This window comes from Petromyzon marinus, chromosome 64 (assembly GCF_048934315.1).
Source record: "Petromyzon marinus isolate PM22_M1 ecotype Great Lakes invasive population chromosome 64, UKy_Petmar_22M1.pri1.0, whole genome shotgun sequence".
NCBI classification, from domain to species: Eukaryota; Metazoa; Chordata; class Hyperoartia; order Petromyzontiformes; family Petromyzontidae; genus Petromyzon; species Petromyzon marinus.
The window spans coordinates 14901405-14913506 of NC_133730.1; the positions used below are offsets into that span (position 1 = coordinate 14901405).

The following is a 12102-nucleotide window of genomic DNA, read 5'->3' on the forward strand; positions in this document are numbered from 1 at the left end:
CGAAGGGGTGTATCTTCTTTGTGTATCTTTGGAAGGCCATATAATCTTGGTGGTCTGGCAGCAGAGGGTTTCAACGAGAACTGTTTGATCTCATCAATTAATGCTGTTGAATCAGAGATGATTTTGTTCGTTTTGGTGACCAGGCTGTTGGTGGGATCTCTTTTTATTTTTGTATAGCTGCCATCGTTGAGTAGTTCTCAACGATGGCAGCTACTATCAACTCCCCCACCTACAAACTGGCACGTTTTCTTATTGGTTCACTATATAGTACTGTGAATAGCTCAGATGTGTAGGCCTTGACTTCAACATAGTCATTTCTGTGATCAGTCACTAGCTAATCACTCAGTTATTTCAATGCTAAATTCGCCTAGTTATTTCAATGCTAAATTCTCCTGTTTGATTTGTACTAAGTGCCTCGGTGAATGTGTATGCTCTGACTTTAACGTAGCTATTTCTGTGAGCAGTTACAAGCTAATCACTCAGCTATTTCAATGCTAAATTCTATGCTAATTCCATTGTCAAGGGGTGCCTCTGCGGATGTGTATGCTTTAACTTAGCTATTTCAATGCTAAATTCTATGCTAATTCCTTTATCAAGGGGTGCCTCTGTGGATGTGTATGCTTTAACTTTTAACATAGCTATTTCTGTGACCAGTCACAAGCTAATCATTCAGCCATTTCAATGCTAAATTATATGCTAATTCCTTTGTCAAGGCGCTTTGTTCCTCTCACACAGCTTAAAGGCCGTGATCTGAACGTGGCTCTTTCACTCCAGCGCTGTCCTACCAGACAGTCTCGTCCCTTCACCTGATGAAGGCCGCTTGTGTTGGGGCCAAAACGTCGTGAGAATATTATTGTGTTATTTTATTTTATCAATTTATTATTTTATTCTCATTCTACATGACTTTACCGAAAGAACCAAAGAAGGTATTTGCTGATGTTTAATTATAATTTTCGTTGATATCAGTGGTGTAACATCTCTATGTATTGATTTCCAGGGGTGTTTACAGCCCTTTTATCAATCGACTTCTGGCTGAGGGCCTCCCCACACCTCGTGGGTCATGAGGGCTATTTAATTCTAGTCATCCCACACTGGTCAGTACGGGTTGAATATGGGAAGCGAAGACTCCAGACACAGAGTACAGCAATGTATTTCCTGCACTTGCTCCCCGCTGTCCGTCATGCAGCTCCAAAGAGTCTATGTGTGTAAGTCGTATTATAAGGATACGTTTCACATTTAAACATTTTGGATTTGAATATTTTTTGCTTTTGATTTTCGGATTATTTACAATTCGTAAGAATGTACAATATATTCATGTGAACAAGAGTGACGAAACCCGATGCCACGTGATACGTGTCGTCGTGAGTGACGTCACAATGGGCGATGTCATGTTTTCTGAGCAATCCAAAACAATGTTTAATTTTCCCTGGATTGTCCGAAATATTGTAGCTAGGCTTGATTTTTTGGATTTACTTTTAGAAACAGAGACATTTGGAACATATATACATATACAATATATTGAATGTACTATATTTGTACTGTATATGTATATAAACTGTATGAGATTGTATATATGTGCATATGTACTTTAATAGTGAAATGTTAAAGATGTGGCCCTGAAATTGCTTGCTCATGCCACTGCTGGTGGAAGGTCCTCCACTAAAGAATGCTCTAGATTGCCCCTCGAGATGATATTTGGCCTACTCGTCCATGATGGCCAGACGTCTTGGACACGGTGGGAGTACCCATATTTTACCCCATCACATCTGAACTGCCAATCATCTAACTGCGGTGTCTCCGTTTATACTGCTGAGCATATGTGGGATAACTGAAGAAACCTAGCCATTATTTCAGCTGCCATGCCAGGCGATCGCACTGGAAATCTATAAACTGCAATTCTAGAAATGTAACTATTACGCCATGGCAGCATCCCATGGGATTGTATATAAGTGTATATGTATGTCTATATGTACTTTACGTGTATATGTACTTGTGTATAGCCTTAGTAGGTGCTTGCTGATACTCATTGTTCAGTCTGTATTGCTATACAGGAGATCTGTGTGAGTTCTACATCTGACACATGAGTGTATGTGTGTGTGTGTTTGTATGCATTTGTCTGTATGCATGTGTCGGGCCAGTACCTAGTGATGTCACGGTCATTGCTGAATACTCCAAAGAAAAAGGAGATCAGGCCGACGATTGCAGCGAAGATCAGCATCTTTGTGTAGAAGCCGAGCCATGCAAAATAGAGCCCCACTTGCTCCCCGAAGTATGACCTGTGCCGACAACATCACTCGCACACACAGCGCAAACATCACCAACCGCACATGGCACCAGTGGTGTAGCTATCGAATATGTAAGCAAGGACCATGGGCTGGAGGGAAATGTGAAGAGCAGGGAAGGCATGGGCAAATGCTATTCTGGAACTCCATTTCCCCAGCCGTCTGTGCTATCAACTCCCAGCTAGCATTCAAGTCCAGCCTTAGGACCTTTCTGGACAGGGCACGTCCCTAAGAGGTACGATGGCCTGTGGTCGAGACTAAGAATGATGTGGCAGTCAAGAGAAGGAATGCGTCTGAGAGGATGTGCACCACAGAGATTTAAGTAATGAAATCAGCATGTGTGCAGGAGCCACATGGATCGTTGCATCAGGAGACTGGGAGAGATGGCGAAGGCTTGGGGAAGTCTTCATCCAGCAGTGGATAGGGCATGAACTTACCGCACAAGGTCAAGAGGCTGCTCCTTGAAAGAGCGCCCGGCTCTCGCCCACTCCCGTCGCAGTGTGTTGCGGTCGCCCAGCGTGTTCGGGTTTTTGGTGGGATGAACAGACTCACTCTGACATGGGGAAAGCAATTGTTAGTCACAAACACTGCATGGACATTCACAAATTACCAGCTCCACCCCCCCAAAACTCTGCCGTGGCGCTGCTGTGGTGTAATGGTGTTGCACACTGCACTGGACTTGCAAAGTTAGAGGTCGCCCATTTGATTTCATGGGAACGACAGTTAAAACAATGACCACGTTTCTTAATCACGCTGCTTCTTCCCAGCAAGCAGTGTAAATGGGTGCACCCACAGTTAATCTATTGGTTGTTCACGTGTTGTGGGATGAAGTGTGGGTACTTCTAATTCTTCCAAAGACTTCTGTCCCACGTGAAATAGTCGGCCAAATACCCTTGAGAATGGCTCTCTAGAGTGCTCGTGGAGTCCTTTCCAATGCATGGATATTGAACTTCTTTTGCACCGTATGTAGCCAACCATGCAAATCAGAGGTGTGTTTAGTGAGCTGGGGAACCTGGACACCTATGCGGCGCATCTCTGTGGGACACTAATGTTAAGTATGTGGTAAGCTTTAGACTATGCTATAGCGTCCTATACAGGTGTGCAATTCAGGTGTCGTACCTGGGCCTCCCGTAGGGTGTCAGTGTGCCCTCCACCCCCTACCCCCCCAACAACTTACGTCATGCAGTGGATAGGCTGCAGTATAGCAGCCATTTTCAATCATTTGGTTGATATTTAATATGTTCGTGCTGTCTTGTGGCATGGGGTTTTGCAGCATGTAGTGGACCTGTGTGAGCACACATGACACACATGACAAACATAACATGCATGAAACATAGGGCTGGGTGGGTTAGCTATTATTGACTCACTCCACTCTGAAATGTTTCCCCCTCTCCAACCACCACCAGCCTACACAGTTATAATGGGCCCACAACTCTTATTGAGTCCCGACTCGGAAAGGTCCATAGAACACCCCAAAAACTGAAGCAGATATGTACCGATTTCAGCAAGTACAATATCCAGATTTCAAGGAGACATTTTATGCATGCTTTCCATGCACAAAGGCAATTTATTCAGAATACAATACTATCAAAACCCCAAATGCCCACAATATTGGCTCGACAGGATACCTGCTCACCAAGAACCATATCAACAGTGGTCTTTCATTCTTTTGTTGTGCAGGGGAGAGTGATTGAGGGGACGTGGTTATATAATGTGGGCAGGACTTACAAAGGGTGGGGCTGCTAGCTCACCATGTCTCCTGGTTAAGCATCCCAAAAATTTGGTAGCTTTCTCTACAGGGACACATATTACCACAACCCATAAATCATAAATCCAGGCATTCTTAATAAACCATAATGATTTACACTTCTAACCACATGTCACTCAGAGATCGCAAGTTGCGATACAGAGCTGAAAACTTTAATTAAAATGATAAAAACACGACAAAACCCTTTTAAATTAACATGTTTTTGCAAAAAAACCACCCCATTCTGGCATTATTTATACAGCATTATTGATACAAACGTACGATTTGGCTGCGTACGGCCGGTGGGATGAGGACGTCATGATCCTTTATAGGATAGATGTCCTGCTGCGAACGCCGGTAGGGTGCCGTGAAATAGTCCGGTTGTTTGGGCACGGCTCCCGGCTTCAGGTGGTGAATATTTCCCAGGTAGTGAAGAGGCCCACTGTCTGAGCCTGACACCTGGGGGAGGTCGCTCTCCTTGAGTGGCACCTGTTTGATTTTAAATGTATTAAACCCTTTGCCTCGAGCACATGGAATCATCATCAGCCAAAATCAGTCCACGAATGGATGAAGGTCTCCCCAAGTTGTTGCAATCTATACAAGTCCTATAATACAACAAGTCCGATAATACAACAAGTCCTTTAATACAACAAGTCATATAATACAACAAATCCTATAATACAACAAGTCCTATAATACAACGTTCTATACAAGTCCTATAATACAACAAGTCCTATAATACAACAAGTCCTCTAATACAAGTCCTATAATACAACAATTCCTATAATACAACAAGTCCTATAATACAACAAGTCCTATAATACAAGTCCAACAATACAACAAGTCCTATAATAATACAAGTCCTATAATACAACAAGTCCTATAATACAACAAGTCCTATAATACAACAAGTCCTATAATAATACAAGTCCTATAATACAACAAGTCCTATAATACAACAAGTCCTATAATACAACAAGTCCTATAATACAACAAGTCCTATAATACAACAAGTCCTATAATACAACAAGTCCTATAATACAACAAGTTCTATAATACAACATTCTATACAAATCCTATAATACAAGTCCTATAATACAACAAGTCCTATAATACAACAAGTCCTATAATGCAACAATTAATATGCCAAAAGCCTCCACTGCATATCCCACCCACTCTTCAAGTTGTCCCACCAATATCCCCAGTCATGAGCACACGCACATGAGCCAATCTTATCTCGCCATCTCTATGATATACATCATCTTGGGCACGTTCTCTCCTTCTGCTGCCACTCCAATGTCATTTTCGGCCAGCAGACATCATCCCTTCAAGCAACGTGCCCTTCCCGAGCCCATTCACTTTTCTAAAAAGAGTCAATATGTTGCTAATATGCATATTTTTCCAAATGTACGTTTTTCTAATCCGTTTGTATATTTACGTCTCTCGATATCTCGTAATGTCAGTGCTACGATTATTATCGTTGAACGTCATAAATTATAATCATCACAATCATCACCCTCACCATCATACTCTGTATCACATGCATGATCATCGCAATTATCATCACAACCATGATGAATCTTCACAAACATTATTGTCATCACATTCATTATCACCATCATAATCACAATCATCACCACAATCATCATCACAATCATCGGCATCATCATGATCATCATTACAATGACCATCAGAATCTTGCCTGGATGTGTAGAATCTCGGCATAGGTGGTGAGTGGGTTCCATGGCGCGTGTACTTTCACAAAGGTGGTGCGTCCGCTCACCGACTCCTAGTGGATGGCACGAAGTTCATTGTCAGACTCTAGATGAGTGCATTTAGTTGTATTTATTAGACTTTGTTTGACCAGGTGAGAGTTCAAGGGAACAGGATGGTCTCATTTGGAAGAGTGTCCACGGCCGCGTGGATTTTCGTGCTTGTGTCACGTGTTGTTAGCACCTCGTGCCGATCAACGTGTGGCACAACCCAAAAGCAAATTGCATAACGTACGTGCAGTTATCGAACACTTATTACTACAGTATAAATAGCTGGCATGCCACATTAAGGTGGAGACTGTTATACCCTCCAGTATAAATGGGTAAGCCACAATTAATCCATCTTAAGATTGTGCATGGTGGGGTAAAGTATGGGTATTCGCTATCTCTTTCAAGACGTCTGGCAAGCAGAGAAGAGTAGGCCATATACCCTCCAGCGGGGATCTTTAGCGCTCCTACTCAAGGAATGTATGCCAGCAGTGAAATTATGAAGCAATCACAGTCTAACACCTTTTTATTTGTATACAGTGTCTGTCATCTATAGCAGAGAGACACGCAGGAAACTTACCTCCTTGGGTTCAATCTCGAGATCTAGCCCCATCTTCATCAGGCTTGCCTGATATTCGGTCCTCTTCTTCTGTCAAACAAAATTGACCATCTGTGTTATACATTGTTCTCAGTTGTGTCACTGTGGGAGTCAAGTCAAGAGGTGAGGAAACTTCTTGAACTCTTACAGTGAGTAGAGCCTCACATGGGAATCAATCAGAGAACGGCTCTGCAAAGTAGCATCACTGAACTGCTTCAGTCGGTGTCACTTCAGCAGACCTTAATAAAATAAAAATTTGCACAGCTCTTTGTCAATCAACTCTTTGAGTTTACCTTATTTGTTACAGGGATGGTCTCACTTAGCTAGTTGCTTTGCTATTTTACAAGGGAGATAGATCCATTGTGCGTGGGTACAATAGCAACAAAATAAACAAAAACATCAATATTGCAGAGAATGCATACTGGGTACTTCAGCACTGTTATAATAGTTTTCCATTTGGCAGTTAGAATGTGGATATTACATATATCCTGTAAGTTATGTCTGGGTGTCGGTGTGTGCAATATGAAAGTGGTGTATTTATTGAGGAGTTGTGGATGGAGTGTGATACGTAACGATAATTGATTGTTGTTCGCCAAAGCAGTGAGGCGTATGGTTCAGGGTATCGATGTGCGAGTTGAGTGATGGGAGTCTAGCGTTCATTGACTAGCGTGGTCTGCAGTTGACGATTCAGTTTGATAAAGGATGTATACTGTGGATTTAAAGACTCGTATGGAGGTGGCAGGGTGACTCAGCAGTCAGAGAGCTGAGCTGGCACCACTGCGTCAAACCTAGGTTTAGAGGCGTGTGGTGTTGCACGTGGGGAGGGGTGATAATGCTGGGTGCAGGAAGGTGGAGCATTATTTGTAGGTTCCTCGTTCTCACCTGATTGTTGATGGCGTCCTGAGAATGGACCTCATCATCGAACGCGAGGATGAAATCGATCCGACGGACTCCATCGCAAAAGTAGATAGTGTCCTACACGCAAAGGCAAGCACACACACGAATATGAGAGATGTAATAGCTTATGCATGAAATGTATATTTATTCATAAGCTCATGATACATGTATCAGGACATAAGTTAATCTGCTATTTGTATGCAAGTTGTTTATTGCTATGATGATGTACTTGTTTACCCAGGAAAACCTCAATGAGTTTACATTTTTATTTTCAAGGAGGGTCCTACCAAGTTCTGTTTTTTTGCAGTCGAGAACGAAGTTGCTTAGTTTAATTCCAATTGAATAATTTGCATGTATTTTTTCAGCATTGGTACATTTGGCCAATACCAGTTACACTGTGTCATTTAGCTATGGGAGGAAACCAGAGACCTGGAGAAATGTGTACACAAAGCATCTAGCCCCTGTGCATTATACAAAAAACATCAGTATTTTCTAAAGTGCATTGTGGTAATGCTATCTTAAACCACCATCAAAATAAAGTTGAGCAAATGTGACAGACTAACAGCAGCAGTTATGCAGTGATATGCAACTGTGGACCGGTGTAATCCTCATTCGGACTCATCAGCACAGTATAGTCACCAAAACGCACTGCTGCAAAGGCTGCAAATCTATAAATGAGCAGCCATGTCTACACTTTGGGGCCCATTAGTTGGCGAATGCAAACAACAACTAAATCTGTAAATACCAGGAATCTCCCATCTTTGACATTAGCCAAGCTAATTTATAGGCAGTGCAAATCCACGTTGTGCCGCATCGTACCTGGGCCAGGGTAGATTGAAATGATGACGTCGAAAAGTCTTGCGGCACCGTTGAAGGCTGAGCCTCATGCCCCTCCGCTCCCTCCTCCTCATTCATTCTCTCCACGAGCTCTGCATAGGTAATGTGGGGGTAGAGGGTTCATTGCATTAGGGACAGGGGAGGCAGGTGCAGGGATGGGAATGTCGGTAAAGAACCGCACATGGTACTCATGTGTAAAGCTTTCTCATAAATGTCGACGCTGCTCCAGTGTGAGTACACCTGTGGTATAAAGTTGTATTACCATTAGGGGACTTTTACCCCATTGAATATCGTACACTTTAACAAAGCCGTGCCCAGCATGGTCAGACACAAACCAGGGCAAAAAATATTAGTTGGAATATGCAAAGTCATTTTTGCCCTGACAGCTTGTCAGCTATACTCTTTGGTTCTTTCGGTAAAGTCACGTAGGTGAAAAAAAAATAGAAATAGAAATAAATCACGACGTTTCGAATGCAACACAAGCACTCATCATCAGGTGTGACAACCACAGCAAGGAAACTGTTTTACTGAAGTGGGAGAGAAACCAGGGTTAGGGCAGTTAAATAAGTCAGAGAGGGGGAGGGTGGGGGTGAATGGGGCGAGGAGTGCGAGCGCGGCAAGCGCTGCAGAGACGCTGAGAGTAAAAAAGAGGCAACATGATTACTGCCAAGATGGAAGCTTGTCAGCTTCTGCGAGAGCTTCCCCGTGACCACACAGATCATGGTGGTTACTTGACCACATTTCAATTGAAGTGCTGTCGTCCCGACAGTTCTGTTCCTTCACCTGAAGAAGGCCACTTGTGTTGTGGCCAAAACGTCGTGATTTTTGTTGGTTTATTTTTTACCTACGTGACTTTACCCAATAGAACCAAAGAGTATGGATCCTTGCAGTCACGACAGCTTCAAATCCACATTTCACCACTCTGGTTAATGTGGGTTGGTGAAGACGTATAGTATGTATAGTACAACCAATTTTGATGGACTGCCCTTTGCTGCCCACCATGTAGCCCGACACCACACTTTTAGACCTGTTATGCACTATCCTGGCTCAAACCCTGCTGGGTTATCACGTTTTTTTTTTATCACCGTGCCTCGATTCTTCCTCTTAACCTGCATTTTGTATCCACGGGATAACATGTGCAGTTTTATATGGACGTGCCAACAGTGCCTCCCACATTTCTATTGCCTGGTTCTCCACTGGCCGTTTTCCATGTTGCGCTAGAACCAAAAACCGGGATACGCTAACCTCACGTGGTGTCTGAATATGGCTTGGGGCCAAGCAGGGCCAGGGGCTGGGATAATGACGCGTGCATTGTGCGTGACATTCGGTGAGTGCACGGTAAGGACACCAGCGCACACCACACCAGTGGTTCTCAACCGTTGTTGGCTACCGGTGCCCCCCCTCGTTGTTGAATTTAGTTTAAACCGAGTAGCCCCCCCCACTCCCCCCTTGACCCAACGTGGTTCTGAGAAATCAACGTGTGAATAATGAACGTCAATATTTTAACCAATTGTCCACTTTGTGAGAGGTATATCCTAACCAGCTGCTAGTAACTGCAAGCGAATAAAAACAAATTAAACGGAAGCTCTGCACGCGAGACGTCATTAGTTTCCTGGCTGCTCTTGTAAACCCACATTGTGTACGATCAGTGAGTTTAGAAAGTGCTTTCATATCGTTCCAGGTTACCACGTGGATACAAATTGTATCGTAGTTACTTTACATTGTCCGATTCATACATGACTATTCACCAATGACTCATGTCCGATATGATTTCACATATTTATACATTATCTCACGTACACCCTGGGGCATTGCTACATAGCCCCCAGGGGTCCGCGTACCCCCGAGTAAAAAAAAAAATTACTGCACTACACCACCCACATGCGTCTCGACGCGCTCGTCACACGTGACGTCCGTGGCACGGCTCGGGTTCCGCAGTGGAAACATAACTTGGTGCCTTGAGAGCCACACGGGGCTGGCTCGGCACTGCCCTGGCACGGCTTGGTAGCGAGGTGGAAAATAATTCGCATCACGTGGAAATTTATAGCAGCCAAATAACTCTGAAAGCACGTTGATTCTAAATGTTAAAGGAACAACCGGAGGACCCAGGGAATAATCCACGCGGCCACGAGAAGACAGAGAGAGAGACACGCAAACTCCAAATATTACAGGCGTCACAATTTGGATCGAACTCACGGACTTCCTGCATACGAGGCGAGGGAGATAACATCTTGCGAGGGAGATAATATCTTGTCATGGAGATAACATCGTGTCAGGGAGATAACATCTTGTGAGGGAGATAATATCTTGTCAGGGAGATAACATCTTGCGCGGGAGATAACATCTTGCGAGGGAGATACCATATTGCGCGGGAGATAACATATGTACTCTTTGGTTCTATTCGGTAAAGTCACGTAGGGAAAAATAAATAAATAAAATGGACAACAATCACGACGTTTCGGCCACAAAACAAGTGGCCTTCATCAGGTGAAGGGACCAAAGAGTATGGATCCTTGCAGTCACGAAAGCTTCAAATCCACATTTCACAAATCTGGTTAATGTGGGTTGGTGAAGACGTATAGTATGTATAGTACAACCAATTTTGATGGACTGCCCTTTGCTGCCCACCATGTAGCCCGACACCACACTTTTAGACCTGTTATGCACTATCCTGGCTCAAACCCTGCTGAGCGTCCGATTAAAACACTGACGAGATCTCAATATTTAAAACTGGCCCAAAGCCCCGTCATAGCACGAACATTACACTTTACCTATCTCAACAAATGTGGACATCATGAATCTTTGGTCTAATCTCAGATCTTGTGAGTTATAACTCGGGAGCTCCTCATGCACAGCCAGCCAAGGATAACTCCCTGCTATAGTGACGTCACAGCAAAAGGGCGTGACGTCACCTAAATATGGGCGTGGTCAAAAGCGGCCCCATCCCCCGCTCTTCCCGACCTTGCTTCCCCCCTCGCCGAGGTTACCCACATGAACAATAATAATAAATCATAGATGTACATTATGAAAGAATCAATGATTTTTCACAAAACTGCTCCTGTACGGCCTTTTGCCAATCCCCTGCTGGAGAGCCTCTTGACGATCGCACGAATCGTGTTGGTTATTTGCACATACTTCACCATGCCGGTGAGTATGGGTTGGTAAAGGAAAAGGAGGAGCATTAACGTACAAACAAAAACCTATTTTACTAGAATGCCTTCTGCTTCCCATCATGTAGCCTGTAACACCTGGTATGCACTATCCAGGCTCCAACCTCCTTAACGTTAGATGGAGACATCTGGCACATCCCCAGCAGTTTTGTCCACAGGCTCAACATTTAACACAAACACACATCTCTAACACTAACGTTAAACTTTACCTATCTCGACGAAGGTAGACATCGTGAATCTTTGATTTTTTCTCGAATTCAGAGTCAGAAGTCAGGAGCTCCTCGCGTGCACAGCCAGCCCACGATAAAGTCCGACCCAGAATGATGTCACCGTGACGTCGGTTCAATATAGGCGTGGCCAGAATGTGGGTGTGGCCAACGGCGGCGGCTTCCCCGCCCCCCGCTGCCCCTCCCCGCAGGTTTCTCTCAACCCTCAGTGCGCATGCGCAGGCCGCGCGTCTCGGACATCGCCTTCAGCGGCCGTTGGCGACGCGGCGGTTGTGGCGGGAAAATTAATAAAAAAAACTTCTCCGAATAACCGCGACCTTTAACTACCCTCACGGATAATCCACACGGATATCTGGACGGCAAGGCGAAGACGATCAATGGAATAATCTCCGGTGAGAGACGGAGAGAGATGGGCAGGCGTGAGGGCGAGCCAGGTTCAACTTTGTTGAACGCTGAGCGCAGAGTAAATGGGGTTTATACTCTTTGGTTCTATTGGGTAAAGTCACGTAGGTGAAAATAAAATAACAATTTTCACCTACGTGACTTTACCCAATAGAACCAAAGAGTATGGATCCTAGCAGTCA

At 44.1% G+C, this 12102-nt stretch overlaps 1 protein-coding gene across 1 annotated transcript in view; it reads right to left on the reverse strand.

The window, feature by feature from the left end:
- LOC142906389 (anoctamin-5-like) overlaps window positions 1–2853 on the reverse strand; it is a gene marked incomplete at its 5' end in the record, with an annotated part of 120943 nt that extends 118090 nt beyond the window's left edge. The window contains 2 exons of the mRNA XM_076054046.1: window positions 2142–2276; window positions 2720–2853. Coding sequence (XP_075910161.1) covers window positions 2142–2276; window positions 2720–2853 — 269 coding nt within the window. The remainder of the gene's footprint in view (window positions 1–2141; window positions 2277–2719) is intronic.
- Window positions 2854–12102: the final 9249 nt, after the last annotated feature.